General features: G+C 37.9%; 2 protein-coding genes across 3 annotated transcripts in view; one reads left to right on the forward strand and one right to left on the reverse strand.

Moving 5' to 3' along the window:
* Positions 1–5,777, forward strand: part of nrsn1 (neurensin 1) — a 6,854-nt gene extending 1,077 nt beyond the window's left edge. For both annotated transcript variants that reach the window (XM_008432181.2, XM_008432182.2), the window contains exons 2-6: positions 1,531–1,642; positions 1,831–1,923; positions 2,048–2,166; positions 3,305–3,492; positions 3,580–5,777. In XM_008432181.2, coding sequence (XP_008430403.1) covers positions 1,544–1,642; positions 1,831–1,923; positions 2,048–2,166; positions 3,305–3,492; positions 3,580–3,683 — 603 coding nt within the window. In that variant the 5' untranslated portion in view covers positions 1,531–1,543 and the 3' untranslated portion in view covers positions 3,684–5,777. The remainder of the gene's footprint in view (positions 1–1,530; positions 1,643–1,830; positions 1,924–2,047; positions 2,167–3,304; positions 3,493–3,579) is intronic.
* Positions 5,778–7,884: 2,107 nt separating this feature from the next.
* LOC103478379 (doublecortin domain-containing protein 2) lies at positions 7,885–26,647 on the reverse strand. The gene is made up of 9 exons (XM_008432180.2): positions 25,412–26,647; positions 23,451–23,505; positions 20,083–20,159; positions 19,832–19,966; positions 19,498–19,647; positions 18,725–18,779; positions 18,356–18,539; positions 9,364–9,434; positions 7,885–9,138 (listed from the first exon to the last, which is right to left on the reverse strand). Exons 1-9 carry the CDS (start codon positions 25,696–25,698, stop codon positions 8,392–8,394), a joined length of 1,761 nt encoding a protein of 586 aa, XP_008430402.1. The 5' UTR covers positions 25,699–26,647; the 3' UTR covers positions 7,885–8,391.
* Between the last annotated feature and the right edge of the window lie 669 nt (positions 26,648–27,316).

A 27,316-nucleotide genomic window follows, 5' to 3' on the forward strand; every position in this document is an offset into this window, starting at 1 on the left:
AATAAATAAATAAATAAATAAATAAATAAATAAATAAATAAATAAAATCCATTGATAATGTTTCCAATCCCACATTTTCATTTGAAGTGTAGCTTTGAAATGACTAAAAGAAAATAAGAATAAATTCTGTTCTTGAAATATATCGTTACTCTCTGATCCTTCACACCTAATTTAACTAGTTCCATTCCTCCATTTTTATTGTCATGCTGTAGATACAGATGTTGGACAGAGACAGATGTTCATGAGGATAAACAGCATATGGGTTAAACATTATTATAGTTAACATGTGGTCTTCATATGGTCATGGTCTTCCATCACAACTAACTTATGATGAAATGTACACATTTACATTGTTAGTTTATGGACATGAGATATTCAACATGTAGAATTCAATCTTAACTTCCACCATCCGTGATATGTACATAAACCAGAGAGTTCTTACAATAATCAGAAAAATAATGTCTATACCAAAGATGCTTTTGTTGGCCCTGTTTCAGGCTTTATTTGAGGCCTGACCTACTGATAGTGGTCAAGTAGTATTCAGGTTTTCTTTCTAAAGACTGTAACACATTTAAACTGATTTGGGTTTTAATTTAGTTAAATGTGATCATCACTGACATAAAAAAAATAAAATGTCCTGTAGGCTTTTATGTGTATTTGTATGTGATGAGTTTTTAAAGAATATCTGACGTTTCACAAACATTTCCTTATTGGAAACAATAACATGGTGGACAACGTTGACGGGGGGTTTAGGACGCCTTAAAAACATATATTTAAATTTATACGTTAAAACCCTACAATTAATTATTTTCTTTTCATTGTGACGGTGGCCGTTTCGAACCCACCAAAGAACATAAACGAAGAGATTATAAGCCGATGCCCATCAAAGTATGTCCCACAAATCCCTGTTAAAGAAAAACACTGCGTCAGTAGCATGTTGATGAGTTAAATAGACATTTGATGAATCTACTGAACAAGAGGAAATAAAAAAATTCAGTTTATTTATTGATCACTGCCTAACATTGCTTGACTGCTTCATCAGTTTTATGAATGCTCTAAAGTATCCAGTGCTGTTTATGTTTTGTTTCTGCTGCATCACAGTATGACTAAGAAGCATTTTGTATGAATACACATAACTAAACACAGAATCAATGTTGTTTTTAAAGCAGGTATAAAGGATTTAGATGTTATGTTTTTTGTTTTTTTTTCTTGAGATACAATACAAAAAGTAATTCATTGTGTACAGTTGAAGTGATACTGGACATAAAGGCAAATATGCCCCAGTTTGCTTCACAAAGTCACACAAGGAGGATGCTTCGCTGATCTCAGTGGACAGGGGCACGTTGTATCAGAAGCCTCCAGTGTGTTACATAACTTAGTGGCATTTACGCCCGTGCGCGTGTGTGTACATGCATGACAGAACCCTATCCGATCTGTCTTCAGATTGTATTGTGTATGTGGGAGATGGGGATCGTATTGGAAGTATGGCTGTAAGGCTTCATGCCCTGTCTGTCCGTGTGCATTCTGCAGACGGGTGTGCAGGATGACTTCGTGCTCAGAGATCTGTGGGTCGGAATACAGCGAGCAGACTCACTCCGGCGGAAACAGCCAACAGTACGGAGTCCGCTCCTACCTCCACCAGGTAACTGAATAGAAAAAAAAATAACCAGATAGAAAAACTACATTCATGGAAATCCTAGCCCAGTATCCAAAAAAATTATTTTGAACATAAAATCTGCAACAGAGCCAGAATCATCCGAATGTGATGTGGGCTTCAGTTTCTATTCTTTAACAGCAAAGAAGAAACTGATCAACTCTGCTTCCTTTCAGTTCTATGAGGAGTGCACAGGTTCTATCTGGGAACGTGATGAAGATTTTCAGATTCAGAGATCGCCAAGCAGGTGGAGCTCTTTACTCTGGAAGGTGAGATGGACGTTTGGCTTGCACAAAGAAATCCATAGCTTGTGTCATGTAATGTTTCTTGGATAAAAAAAAAAAGTAACAATTTCATCGGGCGTCGTTAACTGACTTCTCTCCCGTCTTGCAGGTCTGTCTCACGTTTGGAACACTGATCCTGGTTACAGGCCTTATTGTTGTTTTGGTGGGTTACGCAACACCGACTATGACTGAAGCATTTGGTGAAGATGATCTCCTCTTTGTTGACAGGTATACAACCAGTACCAAGATGTAGCACAGAGAAGAAAGCAGTTTTATTAGTTAATACCAACTAAACAGATTAGGATTTCATTAACATTCATGCTCAGAGGACCAAAGCTGATCTTTCAAAGGTCAAAGACCCAAAATGACCAGTAATGGCAAAATTCATTGAATTAAGTTGGCAAAAGAAATGACAATCTGCATCCACAACTGTTTACATGTTTTCTTTCAGCATATTTTCTTTTTTTTTGCCATTTATTTTGATTTTTGAGTGATTTTTTTTTTTTACAAATTCATCTTTGACTTTGCATTCAATTTGGATCTCTGTCATTGCTCTGACATATCTACTCTTACGTTTAATGTGTAAATCTCAACAGTTCAATGATCCGGCATGATTACAGAGGGGGTTTTTTTAAGTGATCAGTATTTTTTTCATGCTCTTTGAGCTTCTTGGACATGCTTTATCAAGCTTCTTTAAAATTTGTACAAGTTCCCTCAAACACAACTTTATCATTTATTTCTAAAGGACTATCTGACTTTACATATATAGCTACAAAAAACCCCTCCAGTAACTGTGGATCTGGGTCTGTTGGCAATGTTTGCATAGGGAGAGTTTTACAGAGATGCTAGCATTGGTTTGCTTCATCTTTGTTTTATATGCCTTGTTAAGTTGTTCTATGACATGCTTCCTTTGCAGATCTAATTAATCATGCATGGACATCACTTACAGAAAGGGCTGTTCTCGTGTTTCATTAAATGAGTGCTTTGCTTTTTATCGTCATAAATCTTAATGAGAAGTATCGTAGCAGCACGCTGCACAGCTCAGGGCTCTGCTGCTCTGTTAGTTGAGTCCCAGCAGGGCGTGCGCTAATGTGGGTTGGGACTAGATTGACTTTGCATTCAACTTGGATCTATGTCATTGTTTTTGACTTTAAAAATTGTAGATAGGAACATCACATGTTCCAGTTATGTGGTATTTTTACACAGTGTAAGATACCAACAAAGCAGGCTACAAACTTAACTATTTTCACACCTAAACTGATCTCTAGTCTGGTTTGGTTTTTGCATCTCACATTTGTTGTTGCAGTGTGCAAAAATGGACAGATTATACTCGATAACTGACCGTAAAAAACTTGTTTTGGAACAGCTACGCTGTCAGTTTCAACCATGCACTGGACGTCTGCAAACTGACCGGTGCGGTGCTGTTCTGTGTGGGCGGCACCTCCATGGCTGTGGGTCTTCTGCTGTCTGCCTTTGCCAAGAACTACTCCAAAGACGAACTGTACCTGCAGCACGAGTTTAAGGAGCGGTTAGCAGATCTCCACGCAACAGTTGGTAAGCTGGCTCATATGACGAAAGGATTGACCAATATGACATTTTTCAAGTCGTTGAATATGAATAAAACAACTGTTTGTGTCACAGGTTCATCAATAATGCGAGCACCAACTCCTGGGGAGGGAAAGGTGCCTGTAACGCTCTCCAAAGTTCAGAACATTCAACCCGCGGCCACAAAAGCAGAGACCTGATCGGCGCCCCAATAAAGAAAGACACAAAGTTAAATAGGATTGAACTGTGTGTAGAATGTGTATAATTGAGGGCACATGTGAATGTTCATCTTAATGAGCAGTTTATCTTTAAAAAAAAAAGAAAAAAGGCCAGCTTACATGGCTGCTGGGTCTTTTCTTTTTGGTTGTCATTTTTGATAGCTTCATTTTGCACAGTTAACACAACTGTTAACCATCTGATGTAGTCATTCGAACCATAGCGATAAAAACTCACAGAGCGGTGACAACGCCATGCAGGAAAAGAATCTGAGGAGGAAATTAAAAAGCAGCATCCAGTCAAGAAGAACATAGCATTGTTTTTGACGGCGATAAACATCTTTGGAAATGACAGAGGATGTTAACGAGAAAGAGGAGCTGAACAGAGCAGCTCAGTTGTTCCAACGCTCAACTTGAAAAAGCTCAAATTGATTTCTAACATGGTCATTAGTGTGACGCTACTTTAGATCACGAGTGCTACTCTTTTGGTGCTATTTGTCAACAAGCCAGAGATCTGGTATTTTAGACCGCCAGAGAAAACGTGCAAATATTTTTTTTTTGGCAAAAAGACACATTGAAATAGAATTCACAGGCAGAACACTGACATTTTCTTCTGGCTTGGCTTCTCCTCTAACCTTGTTTCTTCAATAAACCTTCAGACGGGATCAATAGACTGAGCTTAGATGCAGAGAAACAATCTATATCACACACAAAAAAAACACACCGAACAGAGTGGTTTGACAAAAAAAAAAAAAAACTCCCAGTGTCATTTCTTAAAATTATGAACTGTTAGTCCATCCCTCCCCACTAACTTCTTTTTATTTCTTACTATTTGAAATATAAGCCTATAAAAACATGTATCAATGAAAGTCATAGCTCATTTTACACCATTTTGCATCTATCTATCTAGCTCTATTTTAAAAGACTAAAATAAAACAAGTACTTTGCAGCGAGACAAACAAAACAAACAGGTTACATAACAGGCGGATAGCTGACAGGGACGCGCTAATCTTGCTGATGAGCAACAGCATCACATTTGACAGCTATAATGGAAGAGCGGCTGTGATTCATAGATGGCCAATAATATCGTCACTTACAAAAATTGAAATTATACTGTCACTTTCCATCTGAACCTGATCATATGCGATGCAAGAAAAGTAATAGATTATATAATCAGGACAGATTTGAATCTATTTGCTGTGTATGAGAGTTAATGTTATGAGTGTTTCTGTTTCTATTAGGTCATTCAGGTTAGTCCTTCAGACCTGACTGGATTTTACAAGCACAGATAGTGCAAATGAACTTTTTTTGTTTGTTTCCTGCTTATGATCTTGTCTTAATGTAAATATATTACCAAATTGTGATCCTCCCCCTTTTTAAGTCATTTCTGCTATTGTTGCGGTTTCTGTTTTGGTTTGATCTATTGAATGACTGAGGAAATGACTAATAGGGCGGATTGTTTGCACTGCAGCTCATCAGAACAATGCTAGAGCAGAACATCATATCAAGCTCATTTACACTGTCAGGCTGTAAAATAAATGCAGCAGCACTTCAGGGTATTATCAGCATCAAATGATAAATTGCTTTGTTGGTCACATATATTCATGTAAATTGACCTCTTATTATCATTTATACAACCTGCAGTCTTTCTACAAAGTGCAGCAAAATTAATTTTAAACTATTTGGTTCAAATCATACATGTTAATAATAAAATATATGTTCATGAGGCTTACTGAACCACAGAGCAGAATCAGAGCTGCTAAAAACAAAATGTGCTATGAACCCTCCAGTACGGTCTAAATCTTAGTAGCTGATCAGTGATTGTGCTGATTATGAGCTGCCGTACTGTTGTATTCAAAACCACAATTTGTGTTTTTTTTAAATTATTTTATTTTATTTTGAACTATTTACTTCTACTTGATTTTCTCTATTCTTATACATCTATATAGATGTAAGAGTCCCTCATCCCAGCCAGTAATAAGAGAGTCATCTATTGGATTAAAACAAGATATATATCACTGTATCCACAGTATGCTTCTTTTTCAAAGGACACAATAAAAATCACATTTTTGCAGCTCATAAAAAGTGTGATTTGATGTTCTGGTTTGTGCGTCGTCTCACTAAACAAGAATATAATCAAAAAGGTTGTTTGTTTCAGTAGTTTAGTTTTTTTTTTAAATGGTATAAATTCTTTACACACATATTGATACATATCAAATGTGCATTTGTGATAGTTTTCATGTCTCTCAACTCATGCAAACTTAAAATTTAGTTCTTCAGAAAGTTTTAAGGTTACAGCAATTAAAAAAAAAGGTGGATTTGAATCTGAGATTTTTGTGTATTCTGTCATATTTGTTTTAAGACCAAAATAGGGTGCCAATCAATAAGGAATAAGGAACATAAGGAATCTTTACAAATTTAATTTAATTTTCCGAATTGAGGTACATATGTTTGTAATTACACTGTTTACTTATTTTTAATATATTCAATTAAACCAAGAAAAAATCTTTAAAGACATGTTACATCTCAAAACAAACCTAAATTTCAAGGGTGTTTCTCATACCTATCATTATATCCTGCAGAGTTATAATCAATCAGCCAGAGTGCTTTACAGAGCCCTATTAACACCCCCCCACACACACACACACACACGCACACACACACACACACACACATACAATAACAGCAAGAGGCCCGGGGAAGCGATAATACTGAATTGATGGCGACTCCAGAAATAGCAACTTGTGCATCATCACCTTCCACCAGTCGGGTCTTATGACTCACACCCTCTCCCGCCTTCGCCTCCTTTGCTTTGTGCTGTGTGTCTTTTCCCCTTTGCTGCCCATTTCTTTCTCACCCTCATTTTTACACACACGATCTCCTCTTGTCCCATGGGACAGTGACTCACAGACACAGTGACTGCATAAATCTCAATTTGAACAGCTGTAGGAACAAGAGTGTGGTGAGGCTATGAAAGAAATCCTATTAGATCATTCTTTACATTAGTGCTTTTTTTTTTTTCCCCCAGTTGGAGAATTTTATTTGTGGCTTAATATAACTTCCCTTTGGGGTGAAACTGTGAAAGAAAATGGTGAATATGAATGTGGAGTAGTTTTTACTCAAATGCAAAGAGCTCTGAATCACACTAGTTGGTGATATAGTAACTGTTTGTTCAGGTCACTTTGGGGACATGTGGATGTTTTTCTAAGTCAGAATACAGTTGCCATTTGTTTCTGCTGCAGTCTTTCTACACTCTTCATTTTAGCTTCAGTTTCGTCCATCCATCCATCCATTTTCTGCCACTTATCCGGGGTCGGGTCACGGGGGGTATAATAATGAAGATACTTTAGAGATCATTGTAAGCAATTCTTAGAAGAAGCGCTAACTAATCAGGTACTTAATTGAATTCCAATTATAGGTAACACACAAAAGAAAAGAAACTTAACTTGATCTAAGTTTATTTTCCTTTTTTTTTACATTTTATGAAATACAAATTTGCACAACCACACAAAAAGATGTTTTTTTTCTATTATTATCATTATTTAGCTTGTGGTAACTGTGAGTAACTGAATCTTAGTTTTGAGACCCCAATTCAATGACTTCTTGAGAGATGCACAAATTGTAAACCATTTTATTTTATTTTTTATTATCATTATTCTTTGCAGGAACTGATATTGACCAAATTTTCCATTCTCTTGTTTGTCATTTTCTTCTATTTACTTTTCAGTTGGTGGTACCACCCTCCATATTACCCTGGAAACAGCTTCAAAAAATTAATAAAAAAAATATATAATAATTCTGGACCCAATTTGTTTTCTATTATCTTTTTTACCCTAATCCGAAACATGCTTAAAACCCAGAGCCAACCTGAGATATTTCAAGTTTAAAAACACCACAGTACCAAAAAGAAACTCCCAAGAAGGAATAAAATAACTGTACAAATCTGATGTGAGGAGGCAGCAACTAAAAGCACAGACCCCAAACACACAAGAGAACGCCATCTGTCATGCATAGTGGTGGCAGCGTCATGCAGGGAGTCATATTTGCTAATGCTGGTATTTGGAAAAAAGCAGATGGTACAATAAAGAAATAGGACTTCTCCAAAAAAGTGTCAATTTTAGTGAAAATCAGCAGTCCCACACTGGCCCTGAAATATGAAAATGAATCATTAACATGACTCAAAAAATATGTTTTCTTCATTTATGCTTTTTATTCTTCAGATAGCTGACAAATATACATGGATAGGTAAATAAATAGATTTTACATTTTGACTATACAGTGAGGATGTTGTAATAATACAAGATTGTCAGACCATGTTGGCTGTTTAGACGACTATGAGAGTTCGCAAGGTTTATGTTCACCGTAATGTTAACATAATCTTTCTCAAAACTACAGAGCTCACAGATTGTTTCTTTAAACGAAGCACCTTAAGAGTTAACCATGTTCATTAGTATGCACAATAAATATTTATCACAGTACAGTAGTTTCATTGGTTTAGCTGTGTCTGTAGAAGTTAGTCAAAGGCATTGAAAGACTTTATCTGCTTATAGTTATGAACTTTTCTTTTTGAAAAATCAATGGAAACCTCAAAGCATAGTTCCATTAATTGTGGTATTATTGCTATTTTTTTATTCTTCTTCTCTGCAATTGCTCATTTTAGTTTTAGGGTTTCCTTTTCTCTCTCTTTGCTACTTTAGTTGTCTTGATTGTCTTTAGCAGCATCGTCCTCCTGCTCTCTTGCTGCTGTGGCATCTTCACAACTCACTGAATTCTTTGTTTCTGGCTCTACTTGAGTTTCTACCTCTCCGTTAATCTTCTCTTCTTCCCCTGACTCTATGGGAGCCTCATCTTTTGATTTGATCACATCTTCCTCCTGGTTACTGGTCCTGCTGCTGCTTCCAGTAGCTCCGCTTCCTTTTTTCTCGTTATCCGACTGAGTCTCGCCAGGCATGCTGCCGTTTTCTGTCTGCTTTCGTGCCTCCCCCGTGTCTGCATCATTACTGTGGCCATTGCTGCTTTCCTCCCTATTACCAGCCCTCTCTTGCTTATCTTCTTCTGTATCATCGTCTTGCTCTTTCTTAGCCTCAGAGGATGTAGTTAGATCTTCCTTTAGCTCTTTATTGTCCTGGGGCTTATCATCAACAGGACTGCTGGTGGACGCCTGATCCTCGATATTAACCTCATTCTTACTCTCTTCCTTCACTTCTTTTACTTCCTCCACCTTCTGCTCATTCATGTCAGTACCTCCCTCTTCTTTTTCATCATTTTGCTCATCAGTTTCCATCTTCTCCTCTTCTTCTTTTGCAACATCTGTGTCTTGGATCTGTTCCTTGTCATCTTTGGGTCCATCTGTTTCCGTGGCGTTTTCAGAACAGGGTTCCTCTTCAGTATTTTCACTGTCCTCTTTTGAAGCACTTTGGCCATCAGATGCATCAGATTTCTGTAACAGAAATACGAGAAGAGTTTTATTAAAAAGACGTGTCTTAATAACAGTGTGAATTTCTATTAGAAGGCGGTGGGAGTACAAAGGTTGTAAATATATGTTTAAAAGAATTTGAGAAAACAATGTAAGATGATTCTAATTTAGCAAAATCAATTAACTAAACAAATTTACCAGCACATCCATTTTCACTAGATCAATAGAATCAATCTTTTACGTTCATACCTCTTCGGCTCTCTGATCTTGGGAGGTTTTGCTCTCTGTGTCTTCACTATCATCCTGTGGTTCTCTGTCATCTAGAAACAGAAAAAAAAAGAAAAACTAAAGGACCCTATAGACTTAAACATATATATTTCTGTGTCTTACATCACACTCACACACAAAAAAAGTCTTGTTTCGTTAGGACTGACCATGAATCTCAGATAATGAGTCACTTTTCACATCGCTTTGATATTATCTCTAGTGTGAAATCAGTCTATTGTGATAAATGATGGATTGATTTTTAAGGCTTTACAGATATTTTTACTAACGGTACCAGTTAAGGTCACTGACACTGAAAAAAATGAACTACGTAAAGCTTCTAAGAAATCAGCAGCTTCTTAAAAGTAAAATGTCAATAATATTTTTTATGTGGATAACTATACCCATGTCAGTTGTCAAGACACGAGCTTATTATTCTGTTCCAAGTTCAAGCTTGTTTTTATGCTCTCTGCTCTGGCTTTTAAAACCAGGTAAATACATTTCCCGAGTTTCCCCAAATTAATTATTTTCATGCATCCATAAAATCCAAAAATAAGAAAGCTTTTGTTCACCCTCCAGTGAGACAATTGCTGTTACACTCGTAATCCTTTCATTTCACTGCTGTGCAGTAAGACTTGAGCAAACAACACAACGCTGACACCTTGTGGACAATGAAAAAGAAAAAAAAAACATTAAAGATGATCTCACTACAAGAATCAAAACAGAGTGAGTGCATATTCATTCATATTCTCTCATTTGATTACAGTGTTATCTCTTTGCAGATTGGCATACAGTACGTTGCATTAGATGTTACCCTAGCTGTTGCCATATAATGTGAAGGGGACACATTTAAATCATTCAAAATCAACACTCTGCAGTGTCAGTCCTGTCAATTAAATGAAGCTCGTACACAGCAGCTCAATAACTTCTCATTTCTATTAAGCCAGTCAGCCCAGCAAAGAAGGTTTGCTGATGTGCAAAATTAATATATTGCTTTTCAACTTGCATGTGAGCATGCTCATCAAAGGCTCTGGAATTGTTGCTGCTGAATATCATAGGACGAACTCAACTCTACGCTCTGATAAACAACATAATTACACACTTGTTCTCAAACACCGGATGAGACTAAACTTTCCAAACAGAAATAAGCTGGAAAAAAACAAACAAAAAAAAGAAAAAAAAAAGAGGAGAGTAATTAATGTCTTTAATATTAGTTTTCCTTTCTACACAAAGCTGTTAAGGAAGAAAAATGACTCGGGTAGAGATTAGAAGGGTTTATGGAGACATTTAATGCATTTAAAATGCAAAACCGATTGAAGTTTAGCCACGGTGGAAGATGAAACGTTATGGTAATAATGGTGGACCCTTTTTAAGAATATTTTATGGAAATTACTTGCATTCATTAGGAACGAGGGCCAGGCGGCTGAGAGAGGAGCTGTAAGCAGAGGATGAGCTGCCACGACTCTAAACAACTTAACGTAATTTGAGAAGGAAGAGGCTCGGGCTCATGAAAATGCTAAATCTCATTGAAAACAACATTTAAAATATCAGCTTCCTGCTCCTGATTGAATCTAAGTACGTCTGAGATCTGGTGCTGCAGATATTCAGACCAATTCATGTTTGAGGTAAAGTATGAGACTGTGAAACTTTTTAATTTTTAATTTTTTAATATTTTTTTATTCCATCGTCATCCAAACGCATGCATACATTTAATTTACTCACAACTGGCTCAAAAACAGATCACACCCACAGTTCAGGTTTAAAGCCAAAGCTCATCCATCAGCAAGGATGGAGCTGTAAGTGGGTGTAATTGCACGCACAAATGGCTCTCGCAGCCATTATCCTAGGAGGGAAAGTTGTAAATGTTTGTTGTTTAAAAGAATCGCAGCAAAGCACGACTGGAAATGAAATGATAGACTTGGAAGAGGTCCTCTCATCGCTTAAGGAGGAGACTCCGTCTTTGCTTACAGACATGTTATATTTTTTTTAGATCACCGCAACTGTTCTCGTTGTTGATGAAGTTCACGTTTAGTTGATTAGGTTATCATTATTGACGTCATTTTAAAAATAAATAAAAATATGAGGCGCGAAAGCCTGAAACATTCCTTAAAAATCCAAGAAACACACAAAACTCAACAGTTTCAATTCGGCCTTGCTAATAAGTACAAACCGACACATAAAAAATGTGTTTATTGTATGTAAGATTATTTATCTGAATAGTTAAGTAAATAGATATTACTTATGAAGATATGACGATAAATAATAGCAGAAATTGTATAATCAAAAAAATTTTACTTTTTGTGCTTGTGACTTTCATGAAATATGACAAATTATAAACCTGAGTAAACTAAGATAAGTGTGAGACGAGTAATAAAGTGTGGACATAAAAGATGGTTTTCAAAAAATATTTTTAAAATCTTTTTCTCTTTTCCAAAATTTGAAATAATGATAACAAACCCTAATCAAGCACACACGCATGCACACGCGCACACCCATCTCTCCTGGCAAAGTTCAGTTCCCTGGTCCCAAAGCTCATTCACCTCAGAGAAAAGGTTACAGAAAACCTCCTGGGGCTTTGGAGAAGCTAAACATCCTGTTTGTTTTACTTTAAGACAGCCTATTTGAATCCAAGCAGCTGCTCTGGAGCTTGGATTCTAAAAGAAATATTCATCCATACTGTATATACAATACAATAAATAAATGTTTCAACTGCATTTATGTTGCTGTTTTTTTTTCAGCATGAATCTAAATAAATACATAAATGCCTCTCTTGAAGGAGCTATTTCTGTTATTTAGTGTCATATCGATAGTAATGTGCAGCCTTGTGTTGAGGTAGCTCTGACATTAAATCAAAGCCTAACAATGTTGCAGGCAGACAGGCAGAGTCGTATTTGTAAAGGTCATGGCTTCAGCTTAAATAATTCATTCAGGATGTTCTTTCTCTCGCTGTATTTTTTTTTCTCCCCCCTCACAGTTCCCTGAACACTGGGTGTCTTTATTAGTCAAAGGATACTCAAGTATGAAATACTTATGCATTACCATGTGTTTAACTGCCTCAAAGAAAATAAGCAAAGCATAAGAGGTGTTTTAAAACACGGTTTGGAAACCACACAACTTTTTGTACTTGTAATCATTGGTTGATCTATAACTAATCATTTTGATGCAGTTTTCCTCTGACTGTGAGAGATTTGATTGGGAGGAAAAAAAAAAAAAAAGGTAAAATCAGATGCATATTTGAAAGGTCAATAGCGCGTGAAACACAATGCATTGCACATGCAAACTGTGCTAAAATATTATACATTAATTTAAGTCAAAACTTCGACTAGGCCATTCTAACACACGGATATGCAAAGGTCATTGTTCCTGAAGTTTCACTCACTCTCAGGACTTTTGCAGCTCTAAGCTGTTTTTGTTCACCCTGATCACGGAAAGGATCCCCACAGGATGCTGCTGCCACCACTGTGTTTCAGAAGGGAATTGCGCGCTCAATGTATAAGTATAGTAACTAATTGCTTTTATTCAGATGCATTTACTTGAGTGACGTTTTGGAAAAAAAGAAATACCGTTAGGAATCGTGAAGGGGGTTTAACACATATAAATGTCACACTTTTAACGTTTTTATGTGAAAACCGTGAACCATTTTCTTCATCTTTGGTTGTAAAATGATCATATCTGTAAATGCTGGAGAGGTATTGATATTTCTTGCATGTCACTTCAGCTCACAACATTGAACACAAATCCTCGAACCAAAGCATTTTCAAATGACTTCTGAAGATTTGACGCAACCAACAAATTCCCCCAAATGTCAGCTTTTTACTTATGTAATGCAGACTGTATGTCAAAGTACTTCTGATGTCTCGTGCTGATCCAAGCGTCACATAACCTAAAGCTTCTATCGCAGCCGCTCAGATGGGCCCCACCGAACAAATGGGCCATGCAAACTAGATTAGAGACAATAGATATAAGACGAAATATAGACATATTTATAAGTATGTATGCCACAACCAGCAATGTTATGTCAGAGCTGAAAAATCTAACACATTTCAGATTAGTACAGCTACAGTGGTTTGTAATTCAGTAATCCTGTATCAAAGGATCACGAAGAGCCTTTTCTTTGGTTGTGTTAAAAACAAAAGGACTGAAAAAAAAAATGTAGTCAAGTAAATACATTCTATACGCCGACAGGAACAATTCCCCAACAAGAAGGGATCACGTTTTATAACACAAGAGAAAAAAGTTTGATCTGCCGTTACCAGACTTCCTTTTTCTTTTACAGATCCAACAGACCTACATGCGGCAATCTTCATGTCTCTCTCCTATTCGACATGTGGACAATACAAATAATGTTTCCATTCAGGGGTTTTTTTGTAAGATGACTTCAGAAATGAAAGAATTGGTTAGTGGAAGACAGGAGTAACGTGCATTCTCGGTGAAGCTGAACCGCTGCACTCAAAAGACGGAGGAGGCCTGGCGCCTGAAAGGGAGGCAACAGGCTATTCACAGCGTGAGGTTTTGTGTAAACCCAGAGACCTTGAGGGTTCAGTGGAAGCATTTACAGCAGGTTACCCAGGTTATTGGGAGACCACAGTCTTACATTTGTGAAAAGAAAGACATAAAGAAGAATACCTGCAAGGACTACTCGATAGGCATCAAAACTGTTTTCAACACTACAGCAACACTGTGAGGAAATAATAGCTTTACAGTTGTACAAAATGGAATAAATTAGAATTTCTATGATGCCATGTTTTACTTCAGGCTGCAGTGAATCTAAAATTCTAACAGCGGTTACTGGTATTAAGGCACGCCGAGTCTTAAATAAAGTTATGAGTCTCTTTAACAAGGCATTTCCATCCTAAACCAGCTAACCAGGCTAAACATGCCCCCTATGGTTATTCATAAGTCCTGAGTGGAAACGTCAATACTCCAGATTTGTTTTCAAAAACAAACCTTAAACATTAAATGAAATGATCTCAGGTTCTTACTTTTCTTGTCAGGAATGATTCTGATTCTCGTTCATGCAAATGTCTGCCAAAAAGTCAAGGGCCTGGTGCAATTTGCTGGGCTCCATTACATAGGCAACCTTTTTGACTGCAAAGCATAGATTTGAATTGGAATGCATGTAATTGAATTATGTTTATATGACTGCTTTTGGTTGTAATGATCTGAGAGCATGTTTCTCAGTATGAATTGGATCTACTGCATTTGTCTTGTGAAGTCCCTTAGAGTTGTGATTTGGGGTAAATTCAATTAAAAACTAAAGTGAATGTATGACGTGTTTCAAGGAGCCTGTCAGCAGCTAACTGACATCAATATGCAATCAGTATTTTACAGCAGAACGAATAGTTGTTGCTTTTTTATTTTAATATATCCAGACTAGATTTTCTAAAACATTTTCTTCATTAGTATAAACATTTTGTGTACCTACTTTAACACTTTTAGCCTTTCAAAGTATCTTGATTTTTGATTAATCTAAGGCAAAAAAAATAAGTAAGGTCTATACAAAATGCTACTTCTATGCTTAATGAATCATAACAGACCGAGGATGTAACTTGCCATCATCCACCTTTGGTTTTAATTAGCTATTGCATGCATGAAAGCACAGGGAGAGTGGGGGGAGCAACCATCAGCACAGTTCTTCAATCCTTTTTTTTTCTTGTTTTGTATTTCTCATCTCTCCACATGCAGACCTGTTTGTCAGTCCATCCCAACCAAAAGCCCAACACTCTTTTGTTGATTCCCAGAGAAGCAATATGGCCCCAGCAAGGGGCACAAGCAAGTAAAACTCTGCTTTGATGACTCTAAATGGAGAGATTATCCAAATGAAAGGCAATTACCCAAACCCCACCCATCACCTCAACCCTTCAATATCGCTCCGTGCCCTTTTTCCTCGGCACTCGCTCTCCGTGAACCCAGGCTATTCATCATATTTGCTATTTGATTCCATCTATGTTCCGCTTTCTTCCTTTCTGCTTCTATAATCTTATCCTATTAGTCCCTCTACTTCAACCCTCTCTTTTATCTTCCCCTCTTCACCTTTTTCCAGATACATCCTTTTCTCTTTTTTTAGGCTCCTCTCTCCATGCTCACTCCTCATCCTTTTACTTCTTCCCTCTTCTCAAGGGAGCCATTAACTGAATTGGTCACAGGGGTCCTTAAGTAAGGGAGCACTGATAAACATCCCATTTCTATTCCGAGGTCAGAAACAACTGCTAATTGCCTCTGTCCAAATTGAGCATGAATGTGTTTCTTTGAAGACAAAACGGCAAACACCGGCCAAGTTGGATCAATAATTTGCCTCATTTGGATGAGGCTTTTACACCTGTGTTGACACACACACACACAGAGTGTGTTGGTAAAGCCTCTTGTTTGTTACAGTCAGTTCACATTCAGTCTATGACCTTTACTGATTGAGTTCTCGCACCGCCGCTACACCCCTTGTCCTCGCTGTCACTCTCCGGCGCCATCACTCCAACGAAGCAGAAAAAGTTGAAGCCTTTACGGCGCAGCGTACCGAGACTGCTGGAGTCATACTCGCCAGCAGGTGACAGACAGTGACTAATTGGAAACAGCATACAAACACACACACACACACACACACATGCATACGCAGGGATCAACGCGGTCACGTAAGAACAGAAGGATTATATCTCTTACTCGATCGACGCCCACTCAGAAGCAAATTTGCAATGATCTGTGATGATCTCATGTGACCGTTTCATGTTTCGGATCTGAAGTGTGCTTTTTCATGAGGTGTTCTTTCCAAGCAATGTGCCAATTTTATAATCCTGTCATTTGTGGCGTCCTCTGTGTTGTGTGTTCGTCTCGCACCCTGTCAGGGCACGATTACGTGAAGGGAAATTATCACTAAGCCCTCCCTGGTTCTGTTCCGAATAAGTAAAATAAAGTTAGTACTGCATATAAATGAACTATTTCTTGCCTGTCCTGAGAAAGAAGGAATTTGGGTTTGGAAAGGAGTAAAGAGATTAAACTGATTCTTTAATTCTTGGCTCGATGTCACTTTACTTATGCTCTCTGCAACAAAAGAAATAAAGCCAACAAAAGAAAGCTTTTTATTGTACTTGATTGTTACCAGGATTTGTGTTGAATTAGGGAAATAAGTATTCAGCTTTGACATCCCCTCCTGCTCGTAACACTGAACTCATTTCACTTTTCATTTGCATTCCTTCTTAAAAGTTATGTCAATTATTACTCTTCGAAGCAGCTATGCTACCTAAAACATAACTTTATTGTTCAAATATAATCTGTTTAATTGCATTGTTTGGAATCTGTCTTGTCTCCTTGTAAGCAATTTTTAAAAAGTCCATCTAATGAAACATTAGCAGTGATAATAATCTCTATAGGGAAACCTCATACATTATACATTTATTGCACATGAAGTGGCATATTTCAGACATTTATGTTCGCTGCAAAACTAAAAGTGGAAATAAAATAGTTTGATTGAATGTCAGGCAGGGAGAAAAAAAGATTATGTGTCTACTTTCAGCTGTATACCACTCAAAGAGATGACCTTATTTATGATTTGAGGTGCAGCCCTATATCGAAACAAAAATAGACTGTAGTAATTTATAAAACAGCACACACATCACTGTAAAATTGCTTTACCATGACAGTAATTTAAAAAGAGAATTTTAACTTACAGTTCTAATAAAAAGTCAATCAGAAACATGGACAGAGACAGAAAAAAAATCCTCAAAGACGCCACGATCTTGCTACAAAACTAAACAAACAAAAGCAAACCATTGCATCTTGTTAACAGGACAGCCATTGTAAGAGATTTAAAAGGTTAAACAATAGAGTGTGTGTGTGTGCGTGTGCGTGCGTGCGTGTGTGTGTGTGTGTCTGAGGAAGCAAAATGCTTCCAAATGAGTCAAGCCGTCCTGTCACATGCCTCATCTTGTTTTCATGCTCTGTTTTCTAAATACAATTTTGTTCAATGTCTTCCAATGTGACCAATAATGTAACATGATTGTCTGTTGCTCTAGTTCGATGTCCCGAAAGATGGATTTTCAGGGTGACATTTTTGTGGGGCAGTAGGAAAAAAAAATTATGTGTGCGGACCGAAGTGAGCAAACGGCAGACAGATGTTTCTGAGTCCTCTCTTTGGATTCAAAATGCCAGCTCCCCAGACACAAATTCTCCACACTTCTCTGTACTTCTGGTGTCAGCCGACAAGAAAAAAAAAAAAAAAAGAGACACCATCAGGTAATAGATGATGTAATGGTTCAAGCAGCAGGAGTTTAATTGTTGGTTCCCTGCATTGTACAAAAAACATCCTTGTGATCTGCCACATTTCATTAACCGAAAACATCTGTTCAGGAAGAACAAATGCTTTTAATTGTTATAAGTCACTCCTGAGAACAAAATTAAAAACAAAAATGCATTCTTCTTTTTTTTTCTTTCATTCTTTCTTTGTCCAGGACTTTACACCATGTTGCTCACAAGCCGGAATAATGATGTAATGTGTTTCTTGGTCAAAGTCGCCATGCAAGCCAGTTCAATTTTAAAGTCCGTGTTTCGCAGAGCAACAGTGCCACTTAGTGGCCATGCAGGCATGCAGCAAGTTACATAAGCTTTAAAAAGAAAGACAAATTACATTATACTGTCTTCAATATGTCTCACTTCAGCAGCCTTGATTGGATTAATTTATTAGTATTATATACATATGGTGTTATCAAAAATTATTAATGTCTCCAATAAATGCTCAATATGGCCAGTAATATATTTTAAAGTGATTTGATTTAACATTGTGAGCACCTACAGAAAGTATTTCTATGGACACAAACAATCAAGATATTTTTGTAAATTTGCTGATGCAGCACAGCTGCTACCAGATTGACCCGATTTACCTGCTGCTGCTTCAAAACCATAATTACCACAAGACCAATTTAGGCTAGCGAGTATTAATGAATTTTATCCTTCCTTATCCTTTTTTTTCTGTAGTCAACATGTGCGTTACCGTTGTCAGGTGAGTCGGCCGTGATGCTTTGTCCACTTTTCTTCTTCCTGAGGGTGAGCAGCCTCGCCTGAGAGATCTCTCTCACAGTAGACGCCAGGTCCTCCTTGCTGTTGCCGCAGTGGTTTGGAGGAGAGGCTTTGGAATCCCTGTCCCCACTGTCGCTGGAACGACCTGTGGATTTACTCTGAGGCACAGGAAAATCAAACTGTTTAATAATGTGGGAAAACTCAGGACTAGATTTAAAGTTCTACACAGTTTTCCACAATACATGTAATGACTTAAGGATTTTGAGCTGCTTTTGTAAAATGAAGAAGTTTCCACCAAACATGGCGTCATAAAACATAAAACCTGATAGTCGTCAGCTCTTACATTTCCACTCTGTTTTGAGAATCGATAGATGGGTGGTAAAGAATGAGCCTTCATTCTGAAAAAAATAAATAAAAAATGACATGAATAATCCATTTTGGAGATGACTTCGTCTGTTCCGCTGCCATACATGCACTTTAGAAAAATAGTATGCAAAATTATCCTCAAAATAAAGTTTGATGACATGTCAAAACCGAAAAAAAAACATTGACATTTTGTTTATTGCTTTTTTTACAGGTGAAATAAATAACATAATTTTCTGCTACAATAACTTATTTTTATGATCATAAGCATAAAACATAAGCATTAACATAAAATATCAATTCAATTGAAGCAAAAAAGTATATAAATATCTGGAATATCTAATAATTTTCCAGTTGTTTAAATATTTTAATGTATACCAAGAATATATGGTGCATGTGTGGAGAATGTATTGTTTTATCTTGAATTCAGGCACATTTTATAAACTGCTCTGAATTTCTCAAACTCCCATGCAAAATATCTCTTTTATTTTTGCGTGTCAACATTTTTTAAAGCTGCCTGACTATAACCTGACAAAGACAAGAAAAAAATCCAAAAAGTCAGCCCTAAATGATATTGCATATTGCATAACTTTATGAAGAAGAAGGTGATCTCTAACAAGAAATTATGAAAGTGTGTTCAGAAAAGTGGTTTAAACTAACCCTAAGTGCAATTCAAATGCAATTGTGAAACTGCTCAGTTTGAACATTTTTGCTCGAGTAATTTCTATGGATTTTCTGCAGCGCACAGCTTACCCTCTGATCCTTCTTGTTCCTTTGGGCCTAGTGAAGAGAAGGTCACTGTATGGAAGCTTCTTAAACCTCTCTCTGCCCACAGCCACGTAAAGCTGCCCGCACTCCAGCTTGCTCCCATCAGCCACCTGATGGCCTTCGTAGGTGTAGAGACTACGGAGCAAAAATGGAGGACAACCCCTTTTCGTTTCAACAAATAGCACTCAGTATTTTTTTTAAGTTTTCAGTATACGAAAACAAAATGTCGTTTGCATATACTGAAACAGTGATGATAGACATGCATGCACACAAGACAATATAGAGAAACAGAAAGTCAATTTATGCAATCTACATTTACCTTCGCACACCTCCCAGGATTCGCAGGCCCATCTTTTCCGTAATCATTTCTAGTATTCTTTCAAACTGGTCCATCATCCTCTGGTGGATCAGCAGTCTCATTGCAGGGTTCAACACATCGCCGTTTGCTACGACACTATCCAAAAGAACACACACAATGCAACAGCGACATTCTATGCTTCGATGTAATGTCAAGGGCAAAAAAAAAGAAAAAATCCAAAAAGGTTCAGTGAGCGGTAGAGCTCTACTCACAATATCGTGCAGGGTTCTTTAATGGGTTTTAGAAATCGTGCCGACACAATGATTCGATTTTGTGGGAGTGGTCTGGCCTGAGAAGAGAGAGAGAGAAAAATGTTCCCATTAATTGTTTAAGTATAAATACTAAAACATTTTATCCCGTATGTTACAGCATAACCCCATCTGAGCTGGTATAAAAATAGCCAGGGGTTTAGAATAATGTCCCTATAAAGATTCTAAAAACTAATGAATGCAATGAGGATAGTATTGTCCAGTGAATTTACTGCCATGTACACACTTGTTTGTTTAAAACTACAGGGAGATGAAGCCACAACTGGGAAAGGTTTGCAATTAAAGGTGGAACTGTAGTTAAGACAATAGTCATATGAACAAAAACTGTAAATTAACCCCAAATGGCAGGACTAAAGAAGACAAACTGCTAAAAGAAAAAAAACAAAACAGACTAATAATTATCTGTCTCAGATTTATTTGGCACCAAATACATAACAGGCTCTATGAGACTGCATAGGGCGAGTCCGACAGGTTCTGTCCCTCAACACCTTTAACCCACTGAGACTCTAAGACAGGGATCATGACCTGGCAACTAGGTTAAGAGCAAAAATAAAAACAAAAAGATATACAGCCAAGCTGACAAATTGTTCCAGACAAAACATTTTGGAGAAAAATGCAAATAAACCACCACAAAAACCACTTTTAGTTTTTTTCTGTAAAGAAAAATTTAATTAATTTAAAAAAAAACTTGAGAAACAGGCAACACCCACTTGGTTCTGGCCAGCAACAAACAAAGCGAGGTTCTGTAAGACGATCCTGTTTGTTGTAATGTACCTGCCATCTTAGAAGTTCATATTCAGAGGTAAAATCCATGCAGAGGCCAGATAGATTATGTTGCTACTTGAGAGCAGCTTTGACAAAATGCCACACTTGTGTTTTTCACCAGAGGGTTTTGTTTTTCACATACCAAAAAAAAGCTCAGCTTTTACAGTATCTAGATAGAATTATTACGTTTTTATCTTTATGTACACCACTTTGGTCCATAAAAAGTACTTTTTACAGAATGCTAATAAAATCTAAAAGCCTTATCATTTTCTGCAATAAGCAAATTTGCACCTTATTATTTATAGTCCCTCTGTAGTAATGTAAGCGTGGTTACAAAAAATAATTAATGTGGAAACACCTATTTCAAGAGCATAGGCTTATTCAGCACAGGAGAGCAGTACCTGTATTCAAACAATACTAAATTGGCCTGACACTATGAAACATCCTTAAGGCATTGTGCCTGAGCCACAATGCTTTGGAGTGTACTGTGGTTTCAAATTAGTGTTTTGAGTGTATATGACAAACTCCCTGGGGCTTCTAGACCCAAACAGAACAAGCTTGTTTTCATTAGTCCATAAAAAAAGTTTCACCATGTCTCTGTGGGTCAGTCAATGGCCCTTTTCAGATAATGTTTTCGTTCTGTGATCTCTACGACTCCTGATCGATTGTAAGGTCCCAACATGAAATGGGTGGTGGAAGTCACTTCACCGACATTACACTTCTGATCAACCTTTGTGATGTAGCCACCAGCCTTTAAAGTACTACGAAGGGTGAGGAGTCACAGCGGATTGCGGAGTGAGTGTCAGGTGGTGATAGCTACGATAGCAAGCGAAGACAGAAGCAGCTGGGGTCTGCGGTGTGCGGGGATAATGGATGAGCCATGTGATTTTCCAGAGTCCGTCTGATCTGAGCAATATGTCGCTCCCCACATTCTGCTGCTGATAGGAAAATGTTGATGATGGTGCCCAACATGCGGACATGTTTCAAGCACTGAATGGATTTAGGAAGCCGGCAGGAGGACTGCAAAGTAAAATCTTACAAATGCTCAGAGGTGTAAACAACGTCTCTTAAGGTTTTTTTTCAATCGCAGCGCATGCTGGGTGGGCACTCTGGGCCTGTGATATCAGCAGGCTGACCTGTGTGACATGAAGTGACAAAGTGATTTGCGATGGTAGATTCAGGGTTGCGTGTTTACTGCAGAACTATAATCTGGAAGGGGCTAATTTGCTTTTTCACCTCTCCAGCATCATGTTCGTTTAAAAATGGAAGTTTTGCTGGGACTCTTTGGCATAGGCTCAGCTTCATATTGTCAAGCTTTCGGTTTCTCTGTTTGACTTTGATTTTATTTATTTATTTTTTTTATTGTGTCCTAGCACCGTATTATTTTTTGCACACCTTATATGCTTTTCCCTTTCCGATAAAGTTTTTAATGAAAATTTGCTGTTATTCTGAGCAATTTCTGAAACAACCTGATTTACTCATATATCTAAACAATGCAATACAACCTTTATCTCGAACACATGCCCTTGTGTTTGACACCTGTTTTGTCACAGAATGGGAGATGCCACTGATTGAACTTGACCCTTCTCAATTTTTGGACATGATACTTTTAATGAATGATTTACTTATGTGGAACGATGCTACGACTGTTGGGTTTCTATTACTCTGCTAAGCATGCTGGCAAATCATTTGCCACATATAAATATAAAATCTAACATAAAATAGTGATTAATCCGAGTAAAATGGTGTTGGACTGCAGTTAGTTTGAACAGAACCTGAAAGAAAACAGAAGCTAATATGAAGGTATGGGTTTGGTGTGACATAAACTGCATGTTCTTTCCTGAATAAAAGTCATTTTAGAAACTTTTTTCCAAGGTCTCTGCTATTTGGATAGAGGGTACATCAGGTGAACTATTAAAATACATGAACCTGAGAGCAGCGGGACTTTTAGCTGCTCCAGCGTGGGCTGTGACTTTATCGCAGGTGATTAAAGATGCATTAAAAGAGGGATGATTATGATACATAAATCAATAATGCATGGCTACTGTGACAACAGCAAAGTGTTTCTTCATGAACAGCCAAGAGGGAGGAATGCTTTACATCACACCTTGACTAAAATATCTTCATCAAATACTTAGAAACTCTCTACATATTTAATCAGACTTAAATGTTTAAAACACGAGTAACAGAAATTGTTTCTTTAGAAGCACAGAATTTTTTTTTACCCTTGAAAGGTCTAGATATGCAGCTCTACCACTGCAGAAGCTGAACAGTGTCTTATGACCAGATCTGTTTACTTACTGCTAGAAACATGAGGAGATGATTGGTGCCTCACACCTACAGTAAAGTAAACAATAACATTGAGATGCACATGCTGTAAAACTAGGTTACTGTATCACGGGAACCTCCAGTGAGGCTGCGGCATTTTTGATCACACAGTCGGCGAACGGTCTCTTGAAGTAATTGTTCTTGCAGCGTGTTTAAATACAAAAAAGGTCAAATGAAAACATAATTCATTGACAGAACATTAGAAACTGCTGCCTTACCTGAGCTGGCAGTGTCTGCATCATCCTCTTCTTCCGGGTCCCGATATCTAGATAACTTGGAAGAGAAGTGAAGATGAGTTAATCTCACACCTCCATTGTGATGAATTAGTGAATGTATGACACAAATACTCAGTGGGTCATCAGACATTACTGAAAACTGCAACATGGAGTGGGAGATGTCAATATCTATCATATCTTCCCAGGTCTTGCAACTATAACTTGGACAGCATAAAGATATTTGTGGTAAGAATATTTACAGTCGGTATGCATCTGTTGGTACTTCAAGTAACAGCTTAACAGCAGGAGATCCACAGATTGTTTCTATCCATGTAGAGATGGCCTTTATGAGTAAATGCACATTATTCAGCTTACAGTTTGACATTAAGTATATATCAAAGTAGAAAATGTCAAAGAAATGAAATTCAGATTACAAAAGAGGAAGAATTGCAAAGCAGCATTTTTTTGTCTTTTATCTGTTTTGTGTTGTTTTGAAAGTGGGCAATCTGGTTAAATACCTTGGACATTGTTTGTCTATTTACCTTACGGGACAATGTGGACATTTAAAGGTAGCAGCTTACAAGCTAATATGTTGATACGCAAATTGAGTATGTACCCCTGGACCACTGAAGATTGAACTTTTTACAGCAATGCCCATTAATGAAGATACCACAGAGGTGAAACTCACTGTACAGAGTAATGATTAAATACAATTGCTCCTAAAAGACGGTCAATGTAGTTCTGTCTCATAGTGCGATTTTATGTATACATATCTTAGTTGCCCTAAATAACAAAACAGCAATGGCATTACAGTGTCAGCCAAAGTGCAGTTCTGCAGCAGAGAATACCCATATCTTAAAGTGTAAAATAAATAGTATAGAAAAATACACAGTGCCAAGCATAATCTGTGCTTGGCTGTGCCAAGAGTAAGTCACTCTGCTTATGGGGTTCTGATACATTTGCAGCCATTCAGTTAATTAAAAATATACATTTAAAAAAAAAAGTTGTGGTAACTTTTAACATTATACAAGATGATTGGAGAGATAAAAAGCTAATAGAACAAAATAAAATAAAATATATATCCATGCATGAGTGCATTAAAAGATCCACACATTAAGGCCAGTGTGACAGGAATCACACCCAAGATCTTTTTAGTGTAAGGCAACAGGACTAACATCTTTGTCACCATTTAAAAGTTATCTTTAAAAAGCTCAATAAATCTCTGAGCATTAAATCAATAAATCTTTTCACAACTTAGCCAACATTTAACTTACAACTCTGACAATATAATTTCATATCCTGTAGTGCTCATGATGACTTAAAGCCTGTGATTTAGACCATGAATTCAGAGAGCAGGTAAAAAAAAGGCTCTTGTTTTTATAGAGTGGCTCTCTTCTGTTCATTTTGTCCTGTGCTCTAGGTTTGTATGTGTTTGGAGTACAACATTAACAAACTTGAGCAAATGTTTGCAAGAAACAGATTGCAATACAAAAAGAAAATATACATTAAGATCCTGTACGCCTTACATCTAGAATGCCCTGCATATAGTCAGTGCTGGTGTCTATTCGCATAACTCCTTATGCTTCCATATTAAATTCTACAGGCTACTTGAATGTGCGGATCTAATTATCTTATCCATAAGTCCACTTATTTTTAGGCCAATGCTTCTCTTCAGGCCTGATCTCATCAAGCTGTGACTCAGCACTCAGCAAAACTGTTGAGTCACAGTAAATGTTAATACCCGGATTCAGTCAGCAGGTCTGAATGCTGAGCGTCTGTCATGGATGCATTGCTGCTTATCCCTAAAATGACTGTGAAACCCAGTTATTATAATCAATGATCTCAAGTGCTGATATTTAGCTGTAATTTAGAGGGCGCGCGCGCTTCGCAGCGCAGCGTTTACGTCACACCGGGTTATCCACTACAACATGCACGAGACATTTGGTTCTTTGTATCTTTCTTACTCGAGCTTTTTGAATTTCTCTTTCCCCGCAGCGACGTACTGCTCCCCGCCCTGCAGGCTCTCCATGCAGTCCACCTTGTGCCCTCCTCTCGGCGTGTAGATGTTCCTCACCGCCCCGAACGGAGCCTGTATCCCGCCGGTGACCTCTCGCAGCAGCGTCTCGAAGTTACTCACTCTCTTCTCGTTGATAACTATCCGTCTTGCCTCGTAGTAAGGGTCTCCGTTCCGGAACATGAAGACGTTCTTCACCACGGGCTGCGAGAGAAAGTTCGGCTTCTCCGAACCCATGTCTGCGCTGGGTGCGACAAAAGCGCGACTGAGAAAGAAGCCCGTTAAGATAGAGTCATAACAAGCAGCTCCCCGCTGTGAATCGCACGTCTGTGTGCCATGGCAATGTAATCAGAGCTGATCCGTTCTTGCCAAATCTTTACGGTTTGGTGGAGGTGAGCGGTCGAGCAGGAAAACGCGGCGCGCAGGTAATCCAAACAGCGCTTTGAAAGGTCAGTCAGGGAGAGTTTACTTTTTTTTAAAAAAGTAACGTCAAGCGTTCGAAATACTGCTTCAAAGTTGAAAATATCAAAAATCCGCAAATTTCCACGGCTTCTTGTACACTGCGAGAGGACTGATTCTCCGTGCTGCGCTACAGGTGGTTGTACAGCCGGTGTCCTGCTGCAGCTTCCTCTGCTCTGTGACCCAGGTGTCTTGGGGACTCATCTGTTGGGACATGTCTTCGGGAACACGTTGTTCTGTCACAGATTGGATGGGACTTTCTTATCATCAAGTGGCCAATTATGAACCAATGGGCAAAAGACTCAACTATTCAACATTGGTGACAATGCGCTCCTGTAAATAATAAAAGGCGCAGTCGGTGGGGTAAGAGAGATGATCTGGGACATAGATGCAAGCGGATGTGCAAGAGCTGAGTATGTCCCTTGCAGCCATGCGAGAAGATAATTGGACACCAGGGGACTTGAAACCAAAGGGTTCCCAGTGACATCCTGAAAGTGGGACAAAAAACATGTTTGTTTTGTGAACTTTAATTGTGTTGCGCAACAACAGGAAGAACACTGTGTGTCCTTTGGCTTCTCCTCGCTGTCAAAAGGAATATGGAGGCCTTCAAAAGTCAGCGAAATGTTTAAGGAACATTAAATGCCTTGGTTGTTGGTTTTATCCAAAGGTCTCACGTTGATATTTTGCATGGATAGTAGCTTCCAACTATGTGACCTAAAAACTGATGTATTGAAAAAAAATATATAACAGTTTGAAAGTGAAAGCTCAATCCGTCTCCAGGTTCATTTTAACACAACAGAGTGAGTTATGAGGATTAGTTTTTCAGCCTCCAAGAACTGACCAGGTGAAACGCAGATAATGAGATAATGTGAAGAATTGTTGTGGTGCACTGAATTTGCGCTCTGAAGTCAGATCTTCTGTGACCCTGAGCCAGAAAAGCAACAAAACGACCTCTGCAGTCAGAACCTGACTGCGAAAGTCAGAGGACACCAAGTGCAATATGACTGCCAGGCATGCTACATCTAGTGAAGGTCGCAGGTATACCGTGTGCATAATTATTAGGCAAGTGGGTATTTTAACCACATCCTTATTCTTGGGCGTATTATTTTCTAACTCCAAGCTGGATAGACTTGAATGCTTAATGGATTTAAGCACATATTGTGTATTTGTGCAATGAGGGAAGGTGAGGCCTATGGAGGTCAACACGCTATATCAAGGTTTGCATCATTATTAGGCAGCTTCTTTTCTTTTGGACAAATAGATAAAGAGATTTACCTGACTGAAAATGAAAAAAATATATATATAATTCTCAAATTGAGATATTAATTACGATATTAGGCCGGGACCACAGAGCCTTTTTAATGCAAATATTCAAAAATCTACATACCTTTCCTTA

This window comes from Poecilia reticulata, linkage group LG16 (genome assembly GCF_000633615.1).
Source record: "Poecilia reticulata strain Guanapo linkage group LG16, Guppy_female_1.0+MT, whole genome shotgun sequence".
NCBI lineage: Eukaryota > Metazoa > Chordata > Actinopteri > Cyprinodontiformes > Poeciliidae > Poecilia > Poecilia reticulata.

Coding starts and splice junctions, on each gene's coding strand:
- LOC103478379 (XM_008432180.2), bottom strand. CDS start 25,698: ATGGGTTCGGAGAAGCCGAACTTTCTCTCGCAGCCCGTGGTGAAGAAC. Junction 19,648..19,831: donor ATCCTGGGAGGTGTGCGAAG/GTAAATGTAGAT, acceptor TTTGCTCCGTAG/TCTCTACACCTACGAAGGCC. Junction 18,780..19,497: donor GGAACAAGAAGGATCAGAGG/GTAAGCTGTGCG, acceptor TATTTTTTTCAG/AATGAAGGCTCATTCTTTAC.